General features: G+C 37.9%; 1 protein-coding gene across 4 annotated transcripts in view; it reads right to left on the minus strand.

Annotated features, from left to right (window-relative positions):
- Window positions 1–5,213: 5,213 nt before the first annotated feature.
- The window catches only part of tfec (transcription factor EC), an 85,550-nt gene continuing 66,330 nt past the window's right edge, over window positions 5,214–24,433 (minus strand). For 2 of the 4 annotated variants that reach the window (XM_031898969.1, XM_004912982.4), the window contains exons 2-8: window positions 19,468–19,719; window positions 18,523–18,618; window positions 14,775–14,883; window positions 12,966–13,022; window positions 12,487–12,562; window positions 7,781–7,928; window positions 5,214–7,225 (exon numbers count right to left, since the gene is read on the minus strand). In XM_031898969.1, the coding sequence (XP_031754829.1) occupies window positions 6,869–7,225; window positions 7,781–7,928; window positions 12,487–12,562; window positions 12,966–13,022; window positions 14,775–14,883; window positions 18,523–18,618; window positions 19,468–19,719 (1,095 nt within the window). In that variant the 3' untranslated portion in view covers window positions 5,214–6,868. Of the gene's footprint in view, window positions 7,226–7,780; window positions 7,929–12,486; window positions 12,563–12,965; window positions 13,023–14,774; window positions 14,884–17,394; window positions 17,899–18,522; window positions 18,619–19,467; window positions 19,720–22,346; window positions 22,492–24,433 lie in introns of those variants that run through there. The other 2 variants (XM_002934967.5, XM_018092286.2) reach the window with 2 other exon arrangements.

Here is a 24,433-nt window from a genome sequence, read left to right on the forward strand (position 1 = left end):
TGTCACTCTGAAATCAACTACAGGCAGCTGTCATATTCTCAGGATTAGAACTACTGTATCTAAACTGTCTGAAAAATTCAACACATTGGAAGAATTTACGATTGTTAATGACAGGACTCAATATTGTTGTGCTCATGACCAACATCAAAAACATATTATATGACACCTATGGTTGATGTATTCATCAGAGAAATACGGAATTACAATCCAGATCTATTTCTTTTCCCTCAAATGCAATAAAATGCTATGGTTGAGAATGCAAAACTACATTAACCCCAAGCATGCAATTTGACTAGAAAAATAGAAGCAGAATGCAGAATTAATGTAGCACTAACTTAAGTACCATTTATTCCCTCAACTTTTTACCTTGGAGGATTAGTTCATGGTTCTGCAGGTTCCAGATGTGTCACACATAAAGAAAAGTGGCATAACTATTATCCCAAATGTATAATTTCAAGTAAATGTTTGCTTCACAGATAAAAGAACAAATGTAATATAAAATACAGGTAGTAGATGTTATATCAATGCAGTTATATAATGAACAGAATGTTTTTCAGTTAAACCATTCCACTCATTTTGACAGCATGCTCATTGCATTGGTTTTTTTTCCCTAAACATATCCATTCTCGTGTGTGGGTAAAAATATAGTCTGCAGAGAAAGAACTTGTGTGAAAGAGATAAAGGGTGAAATGCAACCACAAAATAGTAATGGGACCCAATCATGGCCAGATCGACCTGTGTAACCATTGGTAAGGCTAATAAGCCAGTTTTGGCCAATTTGGGACCTTACGTTGTAGGTTAAGATGGTTACTTTTAGCAGTCTCTCGAGTAACCAGATCACACTGGAGAGGTAGAAAACCTACTAAGCCAATAATTGCTTCCGCAATCTAAAATAATCATGTGGTTCACAACGATGGTTTAAAAACTTTTTTCGTTTTTGCTCATGTGTGGACAGTTGTTAGGCCAGTTAACACAAAGTCAATGTGTTAATCATAAATGTAAAGAGAAGCAGAAATGTGAGAGACATTGGAAGAACAAATACATTTTTAAATGCCCATTAACAAATCCTGAAGACCTGAAGCAAAATAAAGAAAGCATGCATACAAATAAATGCATAATAAGCCCTTGCTCACCCTTCGCTCAGGGGGGATTTTTTTCTCACAAATAGTTTTTTTATTTTTTTTTAAAATCACATAAATCAAAGTTTTTCATGGCCACTCACCACACTGATTCAATGGTCTGGGTACAGCACCCCAGACCCGTAGCAAGGGGAGACCCAGCAGTCACAAGCACAAGTCACTGCAAACAAAAATGGAGGTGGTTAAGAAACAAAGCTTTATTTCACATCAGTCCTGACACATTTCATACCTATGACTTGGTGTTAAATGACACAAACGCATCAGGATTGATTATTGAGAAATAGTATAGTCCTGTCAATATTACAGTATCATACAGATTAGAAGGGCTTAGATTTCTTGGAAGCCTTCAGTCCTGTTAAACATGGCAACAACATTATTATCAGCACCAGAATCAGCCATTATATTTTACTCACAGTGGGTTTATCAGTGCATTAGTGCATGCTATATATTTTGAAAATAATGTACACGTGTTAAATCTGAATATAATATGAAGATACAAATTTCTTATGATTATTCTATCTCTTTCAATGATTTAATACATAAGAAGTTATGTGCATCACATTCCTAGTTCCATTTGTCTGCATACAAAGCCAGCCACAGGGTCACTACCAATTACAAAAACAAAATGAAGAATCATGTTCACATAAAAGTGAATGTCCTTGAAAGATAAAGTATTGGTAGAAATATTCTAGGTATAAGATATTTAAGGTTTTCAAAGCAAGCCATTATCTAGTGTAATGTGTAGTAACATTTAACCTTGGCCTAAGCATTCCCCACCACAGTCATGTTTTGTATCACAACAGAGTATGCAGCCAGTGTTTAACGTTCATCTTACAGCCACATTTTGCTTCTAAGGACAAAACATTGTACAAATCTTAATATGAGAAGTTATTTAAAGAGATCATATATCAGAAAAGGTCTGCTAAAACAGTTTACGAAGAGCAGTAAAAGCCTTAACCTGAACTGCATCATTAGAATCAGGTGCCACATATTGTTATTTATAATTCTGTCTACAGGATTCCTATTAACTGTTGATAAGGACCGCATACTCTACTTTGATGATTAAGAAGGCTTAAGGCTCCATTGCTTACAGCATCACTTGATATGTGTTGTGCCAGATGTGTTTTATTATGAGAAAATAAATTATATATTCTCAGCAAATAATGAAAATATTCTGCATAAGGGGAAGAAAGGGGAAGAAAGGATATTGAAAAGGTGCAATAATAGTTATTTATGCTTACATTGCTCATAAAATATCACTAATTCCAGTAATGTAAGGATATTACCCCCTGCTGGTATTTATTGCTTAGCAACATCAAATATTTTAAGATATGGTTAGTACAAAAATGTAAAAATGTAATCATAATGAGAAAACAAGAATAGCATTTATTTGCCACATGTAAAAATGTCCTCATCTTTTGACAAAATATATTTTCACATAACACCTACAGTATGTGCTCTTTGCAATCACATATCAGCTGCATTCTGTGAAGTACTCCCACACACACGCACTTTCAGTCATATTAGTTTACCCTTATATAGCTTGAAAAATTAATTTCTTCACTAGTGTTGCCGCCTCGTTGCAGGGTTCTTTCTGAAGGCAGACATTGCTGCTGTTGTCTGAATGCACCTATTAATTGTGAGACAGATGTATCAGGGCTCTTTCTGTTGCAGGTCTACACCTAAATGTGTAGGTACTGACATAGTTACACCACTAACATTTTGGCTGTATAGATTTGTGTCATCGATCAAGTGTTGTTCAAGCGCACAGCGTCAGACCTCAATCCCCAGAGGCTAAAGGAAAGCCTGGTAGCACAAACTTTCAACAGATGAGGATAGTGCAAAATGCAGTGAAACTGCTTCAAAGCTTTATTGCTGACTACAAACACAACATATTTCGGGCTCCTGGGAGCCCTTTCTCAAGTGTATACAAGAAAGAATGTGATACCCAAAATAAACCCATAGACCCACCCCTAATATTGCTAATTATTGTGAATCCACATTCTGATTGGAGAAGTCCATAGTTCAAAGTGTCCATCAAAAATGAAAGGTCCTTTAAAGCATATGCAAGTCCAGTTTCTACATAAATCCAGTTTTGTCAACCTGTGCTAGAATTGTGTGAATTTAAAATATATGTACTGTAGAAAAGCAAGCTACATAAAGATAAAGAGCAACGTCTATCATAATGCAGAGGAGTTGTTAAGGCAGGTCTGTTAGCTACCATTGTGCAAGGCAAGTAACAGAAAAAGATCCACTTACAGGGCAATGGAGTTAAACCTGCTGAGGAAAAACACCTCAAGCATTGTTCAGCATTGTTTTGCTATTTAGACTGCCTCTGAAAGCTCAGCCCTGCACAACTGCACCCAGGCCAGCCCTGCACAACTGCTCCCATTTTGCAACAAAGGGCACGTGCAGATTTGTCCATTTAGGTGAACTGCCCTAGGCACAGTGCAACTGTGTCAAGAGAATGCCCATTTGTGTCTGCAGTGATGTCGGAATTCTGGGGAAAAAATACTGCATTGTAGGGAAAAAAATCATATTAATTGCACTCAAAATTGCACTTCGCACACTGTGTCAGTGTGAGTGAATGTACCCTTACAGGTGCAGGACCTTGGATAGTGTGGCTTGCATAGTAGGCAACTCCAATAACCATTGGGCAAAAATAAAAAGTTAGAATTTGGAGGAATGGTAGGTAGTGATGCGGAAACTGGCTCAATTCACTTTGCTAAAAATTTCATGAAACCCTTGAAAATTCACAAAATCACAACATTTTGCTAAAATGCATTGGAGTCAATGGGAAGGTGAAATTACTTTGCAGTTCAGGTAGTTTTATTTGGAACTGATCCAGATGGTATGCTGAGTTTTGCACAGGCTACCTGCTCCCTCCAAATGACATGACACAGGGATGCAAGAATTGCCAATCTTAAAGTAGGGACATTGGATGAGTTGATCTTGACAAAGGGATGTTGGATGTGCCAATCAATTATGCAGGGATGCAACGTCAGACTAGGCTGGCAGGACACTAGGGAAAAACCCGGTGGGCTCCAGCCCTTGTGGACCCCGCTTTCAAGGCTGCCATTCAGGGGAGGAAAGTCCCAGGTAAGATGGGTTTTTGGATGTTAGGGAGGCCCAACTAATCAAGTGCAGCACCGCTGGGCCCCCCTAACACCCCAAAATGCACCAGGTCCAGGACTCCCTGTCAGTGAACTGAAGACTTTAGAAGTGAGGCCCAGTAGCTCAGTTACCTGCATGTTTTTTCCTCTAACAGGAGGAAAGGTTAAGTTCTGGTAAAGATGCCTGGGGATTGGACGCGCTGGAGGGGAAGTTCAAACTTTACCCATTCAATCGCTGTGCGGCTTTACTGGGACTTAGGCTTCAGTGAGGAAAAGAACATTACAAAAAGATGTGTAGGGGAGACAAGGTGTAGGAACAGGGGCTCTTGCCCTCCCTTCCCAAGAAGGTGCAGCACTACAGCCCCCCACGCTTGATTCTCCTCTAAATGAGAATGGGCTCAATCTATTTAATATGGCTATTCAAGAAAGATTAGAATTTGACTAGAAAGTGTGGCAGCAAGTGTGGTAGTATAAGTGTGCTTGAAGGGGATCCCAGCTAGCACAGTGGGTGCTTGTCAGTTGGCATGGTATGGACAGTATCCCAAGTTTGTTTAACCCCACTAGATGGGTATCAATGGTAACAATAAATATGCAAAACAAGGAGAAATACTGTGTGGTCTAACCCTCGCCATAGCATTGACCAGGTTGCGCCAAATTGGGCATGGTCACGGCAAAAATGGCTGCAGAAAAATTGGGCGCGGTCGCTGCAAAATTGGGCACGGGCGACAAAAAAAGAGACGCGGGCAACAAAAAAGTCGCACAACAAATGTGTTTCGTGGATTTTCCGCCGTTTTGCAAATTTTCTTGTTGTTTCACAAATTTTATGGCGAAGCCAAATGTGTCAGATTCACTCATCAGTAATTTTAAGTAAATAATTCCAGTTTTTTTAAATATTTTCTTTTCTCTTTTGTCATGGAACAGTACCTTGTACTTCATGGTAACTAAGCTTCATGAATCCGTATTGGTGGCAAAACAATTAAACTATTGAGTTTATTTCATATTTAAATGATTTTTAACAGACATAAGCTATGAAGAAACCCCAGTCCCAATCATTCCTGATAATAGAGCCTGTATCTGTATAAGAAAGTTCAATACTAATTTGAGAAATAAAGCATATACAAGAGCAGAAATAACAGAAGAAAATATACTATAACATTTCCTTAATCTATACATTGATTATGCATTAAAGATTTGTAAACCCCATATGCTATTTATGCACAATATTAAGTTGCAATCACTTATTCTACAAGTGATTCAAACCACCTTTTTCTTTCATAAAATGGTCTGTAAACAGCTTAAGTCATATTATAAAACAGTATAGAACATATAGAAAAACATGATGTTCTAGAAAATAATTTCCCTGAGTGTCGAATTTATACTTTGTTGTGATCAAGACCAAAACATTGGTTGACAACCAGCACCTCTGCAATAGAACTGCAACTACACTACTATGTATGCCCTTGTCCAGAAATGTATTCAAAGGAGTGATTGTTCCATTAAGGTATATTTGTGCCGCAAGATACCTGTCCCTTGCATAAAATATGCTGGTTTAAAGGTTAAGGTCAAGTTTCAGTATAAATGGATGTACTATAAAATTCCAACCCTTCCATTGAAATGGTATTGTAAAGAGCAATTAGGTATGTATGCACGCATTATACTTTCAAGATACATTCTTTGGTATATGGCATACATGCTGTAAGCATAATGAACCCAGATACATCAGCAGTATTGGAAGTATACAAGCACATTTTATTAGAACGCCATCCTTCAGGTCCAGTCTATTAAATAGGTTGTGCCAGATGCACCACTTAAGGTGACACCAAGACACAGAGCACATCAAAGAGAAGCCGTGCCCTTATCAAACTGCCCTCCCCTTTAAGGGTACCTCTAGAGTACCTTGTGTCCTTGTGCACAAACCATGCCACAGGACAGCCATACACAGTCATGTGCTACCCTTCTAGTCTAAAGTCACAAGCAGGAGCTGGCAGCAGTTCATACATAGACAAACTCAACTCTTTGTCCAGCAAAGAGTTTTATATGTGAGCAGCAGGTGCAGCTCAGGGGTGGCAAGGTGCATTATGTGCAAAGACAAGGCACTTGGAACCTGTTATTGCACTGTGTTTCCACAGGAGAAAATGAATTATATAAACAATACATGTGACTATTTACATAAAGCAGTGAGTTTTGAATTTACCATAGCCAATTAGAAAGAAATCCATTGACAAAATTATAGATGAGTAAGGACTAAATGTATTTCCTTAAAGCGTAAACCATAACATGAAAATCTGATTCAAATGTACATTATGAAAAAATAATATATATATACACTACAAAATAAGATAAGTGGGAAAGGTGTCCTTTCATTAAACAGATATAATGTAATTGCAAGAAATGTTTTGGTGCTTTCTGACCAATATTTACAAAGTAAAAAAGTTGCCCTCATGAATCTTCTCATAATTAGATGACACCTTTGGGCTTCTTATTTAATAGGCTATAGTTGTTAGAGGCCATGTTTTCCTACGTAAAAATATAAAGATTGGACCCACGCTCACATTTAAAATAGAACTGTATCCCAAAGCAATGTAGTCTTTCATTTTCAAATTTTTGTGTTTTCATTTAAAGATCATCCCCATCATCTGTGCTGAAGCTGCTTCTTCTGCTGCTGCCTTTGGATAGGTCTGGTGATGTTGCCGAAAGAAAGGGATCAGCTCCATAGGGTGACATTTCTTCCAACATTTGCTCTTTTAAAGCTGCGCTAAAGGATAGATCTGTGAAATGTGATAGTGGGTCTGAAAATGATGTAGATACATCACACAAGTCTGCCGTTTGTCCAATGGAAACTGGAAGCTGAGAAGCAAAATCCTGAGACATATCTTCCCCATATGTTTGCTGCTTGATGACTTGGGAAGCTATTTCCACCGTACATAATGTTGGCATAGGAAGGCCGTGGGCTCGAGCTTGTATTTCTAGTTCCTAAAAATCACATTATTATGAAATTATTAGCTGTTATTTCAACTGAGCACAATAATGTTCTTTATATAGATGTATTATATATAAACATATATATATCCTACTAGTTTACAAAGTGAAGTACATTATCCACTATATATATATATTTAAATATCTCCCTACATGAACTATATGAACTATGCGGATATATAATGTGTATGTAAATCACAAATACTTTTATTTTTATACAGATATACTGCAGACTACCATCTTGTAGTCAAATATTTTCAGTTAAATTGTTTTCCCTGTAGGGGATTTATTTCATAATAGCAAAAAATGCTTTGATCGCAGATCTTTTCCAAAAGGTACAATAACAACCTTGCATTTAAATATTATTAGCTCCTCTGGAGCCCATATCTGAATATGTTCATATGAGTGATCTATGTGGAAGGTTAAGCACCTTTGGTAGCTACAGATGGCCCCAGTGTTAAATGGGAATAATAAATAAGTGATATCATTAGATGAGATTGATGGAGACAATTTCGATAACTTTGTAGTTCATTCTTATCGTTCACAAACCTGAATACGAAGCAGCAATCTTCTGTTAGCTTGTTCTAATTTTTTCTGCCTGTGTTCTAATTCTCGACCTTTTTGTTGTTCTTTTTGTAGCCATTTGATGTATTCTACCGAAGCTTTTAAAATAGTCCCTTTGTTCCAGCGCATATCACTGCAAAATGGAAAAATAACCTTTTTCTCAATTGTGCACATCAGCAGAATTCATAAGAACTTACAAAATCTTTTACATTAACCTGAAATAATGATTTACATGACCATTATTCACTCTTAGATCTTATTGCTTCTGAATGGAAATTTTAATAGAATAGTTAAGAAGCCCTTGTATAGTTAAATTGATCCTAGAATGAAAATATGTGTCAAAAGAAACTAATAGAGTAACTTTTTGTGAGAACACTAAATGTATTATCATGATTCAAGCATTACAGTTTTTATATTTTTATAAGTGAAAATTGCTTTTATTATTAACTTTATGATACCAATCTATGTGCTATACTTACATATTAATGGAGTAAGGACTGCACTTTGCTAGGAATTCAGGATACTTTTATATAAAGATCACTTAAAATATCCTATTCTTTATACAGTATGGGACTCTCATAGATAGTAGTAGGAAGAGGGACCTCTTCTACAAATAGTTGTTATAAAATAATATAATATATATTATTTTATTTAGCATCAGATTTATATGAAGTGTTGTTAGTCTAAAAATGCATATACTTTATTTACACTGTTTTAGCGATCCTGTCGAATATATGTTGTTAATGTGTGTGTATAAGATTAATGGCCAGTCAGATGGCACAGTAAAGCTCAGTACAGTTTTGGTACTGAATTTTGGATGTTAGTAGTGTAGGGGTTTAATAAAATAGGCCCCACAGGTTGGATACCCCTAGGACAGGCCCCAGGGTGGTAATGTTAAGGGTTTGGTCTGGGACATCAATAGTTAATGGGGAGTATCCCCGCAGTTCAGGTTATGGCCACAGGGTGGTGCATAAGCCTATAAAAAGGGATGCAGCCATGTGCTGAGGGAGAGTGAGTGTGGGGATTTCCTCTGGACAGAGGTACTCCATTTAGTAAGAGTTAGATAGCAGTTTCATGTTACAGGACACCCTAGGAGTGCCATGTAGGGAGTGGTAGTAAGTACAGGAGTGTAGAGGGGTTAAGATCCCCCAGCATTACATCAGCTGGAAGATCAGGGCATACAGTGGTTAGGCAAGAGGGAGAAAGTCCCTATTAGATGGGAGATCCCTGATAAAGAGTGCCTGAGCGTGAGTACCAGGGGTGAATCTTTGTGGAGGGTCTGCCTAGCATGAGTACCGGGGAGAGCCCTATGAGAGGGTCTCTTGGCGAGAGTACTGGGGGGACCTCCTAGATAAGATCATCTTGGCGAGAGTACCGTGGGTACCCCTTTTTATAGAGGTTCTCTATGAGTGGAGAAATGGTGGATGTGCCCTGACTGCTTGTATTACACTCCTGGAGAGGTCTGCCCAAATAAAGATCCATCTGTTTCATCATATACCTCAGTGTTCAGCTTATTCATACCCAGGACCACTAACCAAGCCGGTAAGAAGCTACCCCAGGGAGAAGCAATACTGCCGGGCGTAGAGTGGATCCCCTGAGGGGTTCAACTACAGCATTAAGTTCCCAGGGTAGGAGTTGTAGTCCCACAGAATCATCCCTGGGTGGAGGCACGCCATTGCTGGGAAAGCACTTGTCCCCCATAGTAAGCAGGGCTCAGGGCTCCTGTTGCGCCAAAGTGACACCAGTAGGAGCACCGTCTAATAAAGTGGGCTACAGTAGCATAATTTGTCATGACCAGATCAGTTGGAGCTCACTATGCCCTGGAAATAATGTTTACTAGCTGATTGATAACAGTCTACAGGAAATTCTCCACCACTTGTATAATAATGGATGTTTCCCTGTAGAAGCTGAATTATATATTCCATATAGCTGATAAAGTAGTTATAGAGATGCATAGCATCTATAACTGAGTCATAAAGTGGCCCTAAACATGCTTTATAATATGTACATTAGTGTGTGATGTTTATATCTAAGGAAAAATCAATGGACGATGCCATAAGTAGGCAAAATAATGATATAATCTATTACTCTATATCTGATTAAATAATTCCTGTAGTGCATAGAATGATTTTTTAGATAACATATAAATGTTCTTACACATACTGTACACTGTGCTGTATTCTTTGTGTATATAAAGTTTTACCCTTCATATCTAAAATATATATATATACTGCTAAGGTATGTACATACACAGTTACCTTGCTCTGATCATTTACTGTCTATTTGATAGAAAATGAACGTACACATGGTATATTTTCTATTTATAGGTTTGAATAGCTCTAACACAGTAGGACGTATTTACAATGACCCACGAAGTGTGCAAAGTAAAAAAAAACAAAGGCTGGAATTGGCCATTTTATGCACTTTGCCCACTGCATGGTTCATTGTGCAAATAGCCGCAGACCTTTGCACTCCGTTTGAGATTGCAGAGACCTGGGGACAATGATTAGAATCAAGTGTGACCTGTATTAGGCCGTGCTGGCAGGGGAGAGGCAAATGTTCCCCTCCAACCCCCTACCAGGCCCTACCTTGCACATCAGAATGATGCACATGGTAGGAGCAACAGGACACACAGGCACTAAGACTTAGCTAGCTGTTCATCCTGAAACTTTGCTCTTCACTAAGCCAGATGTGACACTTAGTTCAGACACAGTGTAGAGAGGGGTGCAAGTGCTCTAAAGCAGGGGTCCCCAACCACTGTGCCACGGTCCACTGGTGGGCCATGGGCTGTTTTTGCACTGGGCCGCCTCAGTTCCAGGCACGGAGCGAACTAACGCTTTGTGCGCATAATGGCACGAACGAACATTGCGTGCGCACTCCCCTGGTCCTTGGAAACATTTTCCAACTTGAAACTGGTCCTTTGTGTAACAAAAGGTTGGGGACCACTGCTCTAAAGGGCATTCTCATGCATGCCTTAATGCTATTGCACTGGCACCCCTGGGCAGGGCCGCCATCAGGGGGGCACAGGGGGTACAGCCGTCCCGGGCCCGGACGATTTTAACTTTAAAAGGGGGCCCGGCGCTGCTACAGTTCTCTTAGGTCGGGCCCCCTTTAATCTATTCCGGGCCCCTGTCATTGGTGGTCAGCGGTAATCCTATTGGTCGCGCCCCGTGCGTACATGCACGTCAGTACGCACGGGGCGCAACCTTATAAAAGGGCCTGGCGTCTTTTGGCACTCAGAAGTGCAGTGCTGTTGGGAACGAAGGACCTCGCCGGAGGAGCCGTCGCCGGAGGAACCGTCGCCGGAGGAGCCGTCGCCAGAGGAGCCCAAGGAGGGTTGTGCTGTGCTGGCTACCAATGTACTAGGGGGGTTTGCTGGCTACCAATGTAATAGGGAGATTGCTGGCTACCAATGTAATAGGGGGGTTTGCTGGCTACCAATGTAATAGGGGGGGCACTGCTGGCTACCAATGTATTAGGGGGGCCCTGCTGGCTACCAATGTATTAGGGGGGTTTGCTGGCTACCAATGTAATAGGGGGGGCACTGCTGGCTACCAATGTATTAGGGGGGGCCCTGCTGGCTACCAATGTATTAGGGGGGGCCCTGCTGGCTACCAATGTACTAGGGGGGCCCTGCTGGCTACCAATGTACTAGGGGGGCCCTGCTTGCTACCAATGTACTAGGGGGGGCCTGCTGGCTACTAATGTACTAGGGGGGGACACTGCTGGCTACCAATGTACTAGGGGGGGACACTGCTGGCTACCAATGTACTAGGGGGGGGACACTGCTGGCTACCAATGTACTGTGGGGGGCACTGCTGGCTACCAATGTACTGTGGGGGGCACTGCTGGCTACCAGTGTACTAGGGGGGGCACTGCTGGCTACCAATGTACTGTGGGGGGCCTGCTGGATACTAATGTACTAGGGGGGGACACTGCTGGCTACCAATGTACTAGGGGGGGACACTGCTGGCTACCAATGTACTGTGGGGGGCACTGCTGGCTACCAATGTACTGTGGGGGGCACTGCTGGCTACCAGTGTACTAGGGGGGGCACTGTTGGCTACCAATGTACTAGGGGGGGCACTGCTGGCTACCAATGTACTAGGGGGGGCCCTGCTGGCTACCAATGTCTCATATCTGTGAGTCCTTTATATTTGTGGGAGCGGGGCCCAGAAATGTTTTTTTGTGAGGGGCCCTGTGATTTCTGATGGCGGCCCTGCCCCTGGGAGTCATGGCTGACCCCTAGTGTGAGGAACTACTTCATCTGTCTCAACTGTACATCCCTACACAGGATGAATCCAATTTTACAATGGACATAATAATTGCGTATCTTTTAAAACTGCAACTAGAAGTAATTATGTTTCATTTAACAAACATACAAATTGCGCAATAACCAGTTCCTTTGTCTGCACAACCTCTGGTTCTACTTTTCACACAATAAGGAAGAAACCCTTCTTTAGTGACTGGTGAGAAATATGATGAACCCACAAAATCAGCATGTATATATGGCTTAGTTTCAGAAGTAACTTGTGAACACAGCAAACTGACTTTAGGATGTAGTAGTGTATGCTAACTGAAACAGGTTCAAAATAAATTTTCCCAATATTTGTGCACCATGAAAGTAGTATAAAACTATGTATAAAATTCATATCCATCCCTCACTAAAAAAAAAATGTGTTTGTACTCACGGATCATTAGATTTTGGGATTAGTGTTCCAAGTTCTTTAATTCTGTAGTTAATATTGTATCTCCTCCGTCGCTCAACTGTACGAAAAAACAAACACATTTATTGCACATTATTTTTTATGAGGTAAGTACATAGGTAAATATTACTGGGTTTTCAGGCAATGAGGCACCTCCCTAACAATATCTATAAGTAATAAAATGACTCAATCTTCACTTCAACCCAAACTAGATACAATTGCACTGAAAGTCCAGTAGTGACATGAACCCCTATTTTTTTTTGCACATATGTGCTGCACCTATTGACGCAGGGTGCTCTGGGAACCTTGGAGTTACCACCTGGTTTGGAGGTGGCGGTATCTCCGGGGTACCTCTGGTGTCAATAGGTGCAGCAGCAATTAGTTTAGGACTAAATGCTGGAAAATCTGCAGGCCTCTAATTGCTTTTGTGGATGTAAATTTTCCCTTATAAAAAACATACTCACTGAGATTATGGTTGTCCTTTTTCTGTCTTTCTTTTGCCATGGCTCGATTATCTGTGTCTAATAAAAAAAATTGTTGCATTAGTGGAAAGACATTGTAATATGAAAGCACGTGCTTCATAAGGCAGTTAGTTTAGTAAGTACATGAAAAACTGAATTAGTACTCTGTCTGTCTCTGCATCGGCACCTTTGGGGTAGTGGCACATGGGGATATTTTGGTCATTAAATAATAAATAATCTATCACTATAAATAACAAATGGGCACATGTGCTGTTTGTTGATTAACTAAAATATAATACATGTCTTTATTTCAAAAGGCTACTTGTAACAATGAGACATTGTAAAAATCTACTGACAATTTAAGGATATATTTTACCAAAACAGACAGTCCCTTAGCCTGATACTGTATTAAAAAAAACCCTTGAGGTATAAGCAGACATCCTAATTTGTCCTATAATGTTATTTAGGCCTACAGACATGCGCAGGCCTGAATGTAATTTGAGCTTTGTTTATTCTTACAACAGGGTAATAAAACAGCAGTCTATTTGCAATGCAGATTGAACTTGGAGTGTGGCAAGACAATTGATAACCATAGGCCAGTCAGTCTAATGTTAGGCAGATGAGCAAAACAAGAGGATGAGCATATTGCTAATGGCTCCATAGTGTGCCAGTAAAGGTTATTTACCAATTTGTGAGTTTTTTATCAACTACACTAGACTACAAATACTTGATTAGGGGCCTAATGCACACACTAATGCAGTTAAGGTAAGACTCAACCTGCTGACCCAATTTATATGTGGCTATTTGTGCGCATAACAATATGGACAGCATATGTTGTGCAATGAGTGCCTGATTACCTCTCTAACAAATTGGTTGGTGGCCTCTATAGAAATAAGTTAGAGGTTATCAGACAATCTGGAAATGAAAGTCACCACTTTCTGCCTTTTAGATCTGGTTATACAATCAATGTACAGTTCAAATGTTTGTATGTTTAATGTTTCCATGGATTATATAATGTGGTCCTTTGTTCTGTGGACTGAAACACACTGTATTGTTACAATATCTGCACATAATATTGGATTCCGGGAATGCTGCATTAGAATTTTTTTTTAAAAAAAATCCTGCAAATAATTGTTCAGTCCAAAGAAACATATTTTTTGCAGCTAATTACTATGTCAAAAATGGCTGTCGTTTTTCAGTACAACAAAGTCTTTTCCAAGTAGCAGTAACTTTAGCTGCTTTCATTCCCTTACTTAAACTATAATCAGATTTCCCAAATATTCTACTGAAAGAACTCTGTGTTTCGTTTCCCTGACATTAGCAAACAGTAAAAGGTTTTAGGATTTGGACGACTAATTGAATGTAACTTTTCAAGCTGTTAATCCGTTAATATAGATGCTTATTGAATAGAGTTTCTGTAAGCCTAAAAAAGCCATTTGTTCTAGCATGAAAAAATTTAATAGGAGATAATTAATTTATACAGTTCATCCAAAGCCGACATTTGAATGAATCTTGTGTTTCCCAAAATAATTTGATTCCAGAAATGCATGATATTCATAAAGATCACAATAGCAGCTGTGTCTATATGTTTCTAAACTAAGTGTACAGTATAAACATGTCTGTTGCTCTCTACCCTCTTGTTACTAAAATAGAGTTTATTAGGAATGACACTTGCGGTAACAGAAATAGAGGGATACACTAGCAATGTTTTACCATGGAGGAAAAGGAAGAAATATCCTTGTGCTTGGAGGAAATTATCAAAATGTACAGCTTTGTAGGCTAAGGCAATATATTTATTTCTAAGCACATTACCTGTAGCTTCCCTTTTTACTCCAAGACTAGGGCAGGCATTATTTGAAAGTCCCATGTCAGAGCTTTGGTCACTGTTGTAAAGATCCAGAATACTGCTTGAGAGTGGAAGCTGAGAGAGATACATAAACACGAATAACATTTAATTCTACTTGTTCAATAATTCACAAAAATATTAGAATTACAAACACGAGGATCTTTTCTGAATCTTTATTTGGAAAACACAAGTCTCAGTAGCCCAAACCATGATTTTTTGTCTAGGGTTGTTGTGATGCTAGAGGGACACAAGTATGACAGCTAAATATTCTAAAGCAGACTACTTAGCACAGAGAGCAATTGTAGTTACTGCCCTGCTACATGTCAGATATTAACTACAGGGAAAGTGAATTGAGGTAAGGAACAGGGCTATACCGGCTACTGTTTGACTTTTGGAGACATTGGGATCATTTCAGGTGACCCATGAGATGATAAGAGAGTATAAACCAGCAGTCAGCACCCAGAGGCTCATGGGTAGTAAGGAGCAAATCTGTTCTGTTTTGCTTCACTGAAAAATTACTATAAAATTCACAAACAGCAAAACATGTGTGAGATATGGCTACCGAATGACTTTTTGACGCAACTGCATTTTTTTTTATGCTGTTGCAACTTTTTAATCACTCTGCAAATTTTTGTCACAGTAAATTTTTGCTGCACTTTCACAAAAAAAATCACTCCTCACTACCCATGGGCTGAAATATTTATAATAAGAAGGGTCCCTGTACAGTTTACTCTCCAAGTGCAATGTTGCCAGTTTTGATGCAATGTGAAGGGATTAAAAAGCTTTTCCCAGGCCAGCTCATCTCTCTGTTGAGTATTGTTAAGTATTGTATCTTATTTACAATAACACTACTAGAAAGATTAGGTGGGCTGAATACAGTGCTATAGTGGGGAAAGCTGAATCATAATTTAGAATCAACACAGCATTGCATAATAACCAATGGGCTGGCAGGCTAGAGAGGCTGCTTGAATGCTGCATTTCCTGATGCATTCTATTAAAAACGCTTGTGTTTTTGCTATGGCAACCTTATGTAACCTTGCCTTGAAGTGGAGCCCTAAGGCAGTTCAGTTATATAGAAGTGAAAGCATTAATGAGAAATGTGTATAGTTCTGCACTTTTTTCTACATACAATGCACTATTGCATTCACTCACTGGGCTTGTTTAAACAATCATGTATTAATTAGCATTTTCAAGTTTCAGCACATTTTTCAACTTAAAGTTTAACTATCTCATTTGTGGAGCTCCCATTTTACACCAAGTATAAAATCAATGTTTTTCTTGTCAATGAGATCTGATAAATCATTAATGGATCAAATAACCTACCCAGAGAATGTATTTATTTTAAAGACCAGTTCACTATGTTATTAAGTTCCAAGAGCATGTCCATACGCCCATTTGATAGTTAATGCTAGAAGTATCATTGCAATAGTCAAGCTAGTTACTCTTTCAAGAGTGAAATCATATTTAAAAAAAGCAATGTAAAAGTCCAAGAATCATTACATATAGAGGAAACTCAGGTGCACCAACCTGAGCCTTCAGACAGGGGAGTGGATATCACCATATATTGAAGAGCAGGAACTCAATGAGCATATCTCCAGGAAGAGTTCTTATAGGCCTATGATTAAGTGTCATGTGATTTTTTGACTATAGTACTCAAATAAACTGATCCACGTTGCTCTTCATTATATGACTCTTACAAGAGCACCAACATACACTACATCAATAAATGTCATGCACTAGAAATTGATCACTTGCAATCTTGAATGGATTTTACTCATTAGTATCATAAACATATGTTATTAGGATACCCCACAATCCAGCTGATTGTATGATCCATACTGATTATTTTCCGGGCAGTTCTAAAGAGATTTTTGATTATTTTTTGGGCAGTTCTAAAGAGATTTTTGCTGTGTGACACATTAACTTCTAGTTATGTCACTAATATGGATCCAGTAGATGCTGAACTACAACTCCATCATGCTCCAACAGTAACTGCAGTCTAACATAAAGGGGGCAGCAACAGCTCTCTGTATTTACTATTTCATTTTCCATCTGGTTATGGGCCCTAACACCCCTACAGAAACATCTAACATACTTAACATTACCTTTACATTGTTTCTAGACTTTCTTGCATAGAGAGCAATAGAGCAGTGAGCAACAGAGTAAAACAGCTGTTAGTGTATTAAAATCCATAGTGATAATTCTGGGAGTTGTAATTTAGCAACAAATAGTCATAGGTCAGAAATCCCTGCTCTAATTTAAGACAAATGCTGGTTTGTGTACCTGTACTGTCATTTTATATATAGTTTTATACCTCATTTGTACTTACTTTATAAAGAGCATAGCTAGTAAAAGTAGCATTGCATTGTTTAAATAATACTTGTTAGGAAAGGTACAAAGTATTTTCCTCTCTGTAGGGTACAGAAATCATCAATATGCCAGTTTGCAATAGCAATCAAAGACCATTAAGCAGTCCTTAGTTTTTGTTAATAATGCCATAGCATAGCTATGTGGTTAATAATGAATGACAGAATAAAGTAACTATACAGGTATACACTACCGAACATAGATAAAGTGCTTTCTTACCTGGAAATTTCTCCCCAGTTTAACCTGTCCTGCAACAAGTCTCTCCCATTCCTTCTTACACTCCAAGCCCCTAGTCATCTAACTGGCCCTGGGTGTTAAGGAGAGCTAGCATTTGTGCAGCCAGATGACCTTTGCTTCTGCCTATAACTTAGTATACTTGTTTGGCAGCCTGTTTTTTCTCTATGCTAGCAAACTGTGATGTTAATGTTTGTTTTGTTTCTTCCCAGCAAAGGACGGTGCCCTTGTAGGAATTAGGCACTCTCTTCTCGTGTTTGGACTAAGGCAATTGGATGGCTGTAAATTACACACAATAAGGAGGGGGTGTTAAACATGCTAAAAAAACAAAGTTCATTGATAAAAGTTTGAACTATAGTTTGTTAATTCTGTAAACTACTCTGGCAATTTCAGCAAATAGCGTTTTGTGAGTGCTGTTTCTATCTGCAGAAAAAACGGTTATGGACAGGCATGGAATTGCAGCGAATTTCCATTGGTGAATTTTTTGTGAAACTGCTACAAAAATTTACTGCAGAATGAGGGAAAAGTTGCAGCCACGTAAAAAAAAGTTGTGCGCGTCAAAAACAATTTGCATTTTCACAAATTTTTCAGTAGTTTTGCAATTTTCCCGTTAAGAGTAACAGGACAGATATATTCACAAAATGATCACTGTCACCCTGTTGAGGAGTTATAGGAGATTCTTTCGGATGCCATCCCCCTCACTCCCGGGGGTGAGTAACTGTGCACTCTGCACTAATAATTACATTTAAAAAAATTGAATTTAAGCTCCTAAAGTTACAGGAATGGCTTTTTCCAGATGGGTACTGCAATCTAAGGCAAGTTTATTTATATCTATTGCAGTTTCTAGCTCAGTACAAGGTCTGAAAGAGACTCAATGAGGGGAACTATGATGGACAGGGAAAATATATTTTCTTTATTAATCATACATAAAGCTGGTTGTATTTGAAAGCCTTGGCTGACATGCTGGTACATGCTCGGGAGGACCACTCTATCAGTATTAACGCCCAAAATTTGATGTGACTCTAATACAGGTATGATGGAATGAAAAATCTTATAATAATATTTACCAAAAATGTCATTATAATTAAACTCCAGATACACTGAAAATCTTACATTACTTGACATCAACAGTGTGGGTTCTGTGCAGTTCAAGCCATCATCATTGAAACTTGATTCTAGGCTAATTATGTCATCAATTACTTCTTCCATCTGAAGCAAAGGTAGAAAAAAAGAGTACAGTTAGTTATAGAAATGGTAACAGATTGGTTCAAGAGGTTGTCTTAGAAATTACATTTTGAAATTATACACAGATATAATACTAATGACTCTTTTACAATAGATTTAAAAAACTGTCAAGACCCCTTCATGGCCTGGGTCATGCTTCAGCATCAAGATCACAAGATTCTGTACTGACTAAGGTCTTCTATTGAAAAGGCATTATTAGACAATTTTTACATAGCTGCTTTCAAGACTTGGGAACTAATTTAATAACTTAGGTATATACAATTTTACTGTAACTGTATTACAAGTAGCACCTTCTTTGCAAGCAGTTGTTTTAATAGACTGAAGTCCTGGGCATTGTGGTATTTAAAATAGTTGTGCTAAATTAAAAGTCCAGGATTTCTTGTCTACTGGCTTGGTTCTTTGTACCATTTTTCATCAATCTGTCATCGTATACTGAATAGGGATCAGTGAAAAACTGAAGTTCCTCCTTCTAGCAAGTAGATTTGGGCTATATAAAATATCTTGAAAGTTTTGCCTGAGCAGCCCCATAATCAAATAATTGATCACGTTTTGTCACTATATGCAGATGTCTGATTCTAATTTTTGTATCAATATGAACAAATGTAGAAACAAGCCTGTTCCATAAAGATAGTTACCCAATTCTACGCCATCTGCTAAGTAGTTACAACTCCTAACATTCATCTACTAGTTTACACAGATGCTATGTGTGGTTCATCTGCCATACTGTAACTGAATAGCTCAGGTTGGCCAATCCTTGTTTTATTAAACAAACAACAAGTGTGTTTTGAATGACATTATAAACAAATGCAATACCTCATTTTCCCTGTTGACTCCCAAGGGCATCAGTTTTGTTATCGGGTTATCTGTTGTATCATTGTCTGTGTCAGGGGACATGTGTCCATTCCGTAAGGTTGGCACTATTCCAGTAGGTTGAATAGCATGTGGGTGGGAATATGAAAGTGTCTGGGTTGAAAATTTGTTCCCAAGGTTCAGATATTGTTTAACTTGTTGCCTTTGTGATTGCTGTAAATGATATTTTGTTGGGTTCTCCAAGTGAGCTTGAACCTGCAAAATAAGCATTTAATGTTTTTAAGCTAATATATCCATCAAACATGTGAAAAAATATTATTCAGAGGAGCAATTGTTGATAACAGTGATTAAATTGCAAAAGTTGCTTCTCTACTTGCCTCCAAAATAATGTAAATGTTCTCTATACATTTAAACACTGTTATCCTTCAATTATACTGTTTGTTTGTTTCAGTAACTAAAATATTATATATATATAAATAACTTGCTGTGTAGCCAAAGGGATAGACCAAACAGGGTACACATCTAGATAGCAGATAACAGTTAAGCTGTGTATAATACAATGGTTTTCGTTTTTACAGAGAAACATAAACAGAGGTCAAATGTCATTCATGCTTGTCTAGAGCACTATAGAAAGAAACCTTCTGTTATAAAAGAATTGATTTGTCAAGAAGCAGGTTATTTGTACCTCCTCTGTCAAGCAGATGCAAACTTTAAAAGTAAAAATTGTTCTCTATTAAGGTCAAAGCACCCCATGCTGTTAGATCCCCACAAACGGGAAATTCTAAAGATCCAGCATTTGGAACAAACTTTTGCTTACCAGTATTGCCTATGGGAAGCATCCCAAAAGCAGCCCCTATTTCTTGTGTTAGTTATTTCCAAGTCCCCACTGATATCAAAAGTTTTATTATTATTGTTATTATTAACATTTATTTATAAAGTGCCAGCGTACAGAGCTGTACAATAAGTGGGTTTCATACATTGGACATACAGAGCAACATATAAAGCAACCAATACCTGATACAACAGGTGAAGAGATTACAATCTACAAGGTTAAAGGGTTGAGACACAAGGTGTGGGAATGGGCAAGATCAGAATTAAGTAATGTGAGAGGTGTGGCACAGGTTATTGCTTTTAGCAGCACATTGAGGTTATGTTAAACTAAATGATGGTAAGCTTCTTTAAATAAATGCATTTTTAGAGATCTTTTGAAGGCAGAGAGATTGGGAGAAAGTCTGACTGACTGACTGTGGGACCGAATTCCAGAGAAGCCTTTGCAAAGTCTTAAATGTGAGTGTGTGAGTAGGTAATGAGAGAGGAGTTGAGGAGCAGGTCAGTGGAGGAGCAATCAGAAGTGGTCTCCCCCACAGTAATGCAGCCATATTCCTACAGTAGCCAAACAGCCTTAGTAATGTTTCAAAGAAACTGCAACATATAAATACCTATACCTTGGTGATAATGGGCAAATAAAGCAGGCATAACAATTATTAGGTTCTACAGAGAAACTAAAGATACAAAGCTGTTATGCTAAAATACTATTTTTCTTTTACAGCCGTATATCTACTAAATGGGTTATATCCAACACCTGTTGCAAAGAGTTTGACAAAATAAAAGCATAAAAAGGCTCATTTATTAAGGTGATAAAATGGGCTATTAAAAGAGAACACAAAATTACTTTTTTACTCTTTTTTACCAACAATACACTATTCTTTTTCACAATTTCTACGTAATTGTGCCCAATGCATATGCTTGCACCTGATGCTGAAGCTGAAAACTATTGCACTGAAAATGACTAGCGCTCCTTTAAGCATATTATGGCAATCATGTAAAGGTTGGTATGGGAGTGAGGCATGAGAGTCCCCTTGTTTACCCCTAAATAGGTTAGGCACAACATATAATTTGCAGATCTGTGCCCTGTGGCCACGTGTGCTTAACGTATAAATGTACAGCACAGCCTTTGAATTGTTGCAGTTTTGCAACTATTCTTGTACATAACACTGTGACTGCCTATAATATGAGCTCTATACACTATTTTGTTTGTAGATTTTTGCTATGAGATGCAGTTTTCATGAGCTCGAGGACTGCCACCTTGGCATCCAAATATAGTTCTTTTTATTAAAGTTGAACAGGAGGCAATGTTTAAAATAATTAACAGCAAAAGCATGTCTGACTTGCTAATTATGGACAGTAGGGTTGTACATTTTGTGTTTGCTTGTTACTGAGCAAGTAGATAACTTACAGCTTCCCCTTATTTGACAGAGCATGTAGAATGTATGCAATGCAGCAGTGTGTGACAGCAGAGAGATAGAAGGAAGCAGCTGAAGCTTTTCCTGCTGAGAGACAGCCCACACTGCGGCACGTAGCTGCAGATTTCCTACCCCTTTAGCAACTTTTTCAATTCTCTTTAAAAAGAAAACCTTTTCAGGCACTATTACCTTTTTAGTGCTAGTGAAATTTGGTAAGAAACAGATATTTTTTAATATCATAAACGCATAAGTATGATATGGTGATGTAAAATCGTATCGGTTATTTCAAATATTTTCAAGTATTTACATTTATCTAGGAGCTAAACTCCTAATTTACCTACACACAATAGCAGTGATTTTGATACTGTAACAACCAAATGGGAAAAAAAATTGCAATTAAAATCAAATTTCCGCCAGCAAATATAAAGTAATTACGGTATCTCTGTATTTATGGCAAATATTCTTAATGAATTCAGCCAGTCTACAAATATTGTAGAGTATCCAAAATTATCCAAATGTGATATTTGAGAACAAGAATAAGAGAATAAAGAGAATAAAAGGCAAGTATCTCCTAATCTTTTTGAGTTCTAAAACATGGCATAAAATAAAATATTCTCTCTCTAAATTCATTGTACATACCTCATAGTAGGAACAGTCAGTTAAGTGAGGCATTGTGGAGAGCCACTAAAAGCCAAGAGTTCCCTTCAGCCTCAGCAGTAGATGTGTGAGTGAGTAGGTAGTACCAACCAACCACTCCGACGGGACTTCGCATTCAAGAATGACAATGTTTGAACTCAGTAGGACTTTATAATCTTACTAAGCATGATAAAGGATCTAATTGGTTACGACGAGGCCATCCTTTGATTGCAAAGACTGACAGTTACTTCAAATAGCTCTGCTTCTTGTAGATGTCACATTCCTTTAATTTAACCACGACAGGAATACTAGATACAACATAAACCATATTGTCCATTGATTCTTGCATTTTTAACTGCATTTGGGTCTGTTTAATGGTTAATTGCAAATGCCTAGCAATAATTTCCTCTTAGGAGCCCCCTGAGTCAGTATTTTAATGTGTTTTTAATGCTCAACCACACTAATGCCTGATTTACAACCCACACGTATCTCTGGCTTTTATTCCAATTACACAAACAATTTAGAATTCCCATACCATACATTAACAAGCATAAATAATCCACATTAGGTCTTTTGCATATAAATCACTCATGCTATTTACCAGCATTTACACTACTTAATTCAATATTAACATATATGCAAATGACAGTTTTAGCATTGCTCTTTTTTCTTGTTCAAGTATGTATGAGAAGATTAAGAAGTCTATGATCGTAATAGAATTATATTTCACTAATCAAAATGATATAACACAATTCATTCAAAAGAGGCACTTTATTAATGGCAATATATATATATATATATATATTTTTTTTTATTTTTTTTTTTTAAAGATTCAAGAAGACTTGAATGCATGTAAAGGAATAATGCTAATTTCTACTACTGTTTCTTTCACCATGTAATTCCCACCCAAGTATAAATGGCATTTCTACATATACCTCACACGGATGCTGGTAATTACTGGTACTCTTTGTTAATTAAGTATACATTTTTCTTTTTTTTTTGCTTTGGTTTTACCTATTTTCAATTATAATGCTGATGGCCTGTAGTTCTATCGTTATTTGTTCATTAGCTTGCATGAGGCAGATTGTGATTGTCCCCTTGTTCCCAACTTATTTTTGAGTAATTTAAGAGTTTACACTCTATTACATTTGTACAGCTTTGTAAGATACCAAAAATCTGGAGAAATGGAGATGAAACAATGTTTCCAAACATCATACTGTCAAAATAAAGTATAAATGTTAGTAAAAACACAAGATCTATAAAATATATAAAAAAATACTAAATCAACCTGATGCCATAGTTCTACACAAAACTGCATTCAGCACTAATCCTGGGACTGTGTTGAGTTGTCAACCTTAAACTTCTAATCCTGGGGTCCCATTCTCATACTGACACTTCTCCTACTTTAACTTTATGTTATACTGTGTCAGTATGTGTGAGCAAAATGTTTCAGTGCATTGAACCATATTACACTATATACTATTGTACATTCATGTCCATTATACCTTATAATGTGTAGCACCATCCAGAATAGGCACAGCACACTACGGGGTCTATTTATTATGATGTGTAAAATGAAATTTGGCAAAAAAAAACGTGCAAAAAGCTGTGGAAAATAAATTGAGAAGTTTGCTGTCCGAATGGCAGATCTTACACTGTTATTTTACGTAAGTTTTGGCAGAAGAAAAAAACAGGTAAAAGAATAATGCTGATTTAAGGCTGTTTTTTATGTGTGGCAAATGTTGTTGCCATTTTTTACACTATATAATAAATCTGCCCCTTATGTATTTATTGTAACCATAAACAAATAAAACTGCAATAAAACAAAAGAATGCAGATTCACATCACAACAGACAAAAAGGATACAAAACAAAATACACACATACACAGAAATTATATAAATCACCACATACACACACAGAAATATAACACTACACAAGATACAAATCCATACATAACACAATAGTTTTACAGTTAATAGGGAGTTAGAAAGTGTGTTTATGATGCATGAGCCAATAGCATTGGGCATTTGATCGCCATTGCCATACATTGGAGAACAGTGGTGTTTAAAATGTCCCCACTCTCTCCCC

The sequence above is a fragment of the Xenopus tropicalis genome, chromosome 3, assembly GCF_000004195.4.
Source record: "Xenopus tropicalis strain Nigerian chromosome 3, UCB_Xtro_10.0, whole genome shotgun sequence".
Lineage (NCBI taxonomy): Eukaryota > Metazoa > Chordata > Amphibia > Anura > Pipidae > Xenopus > Xenopus tropicalis.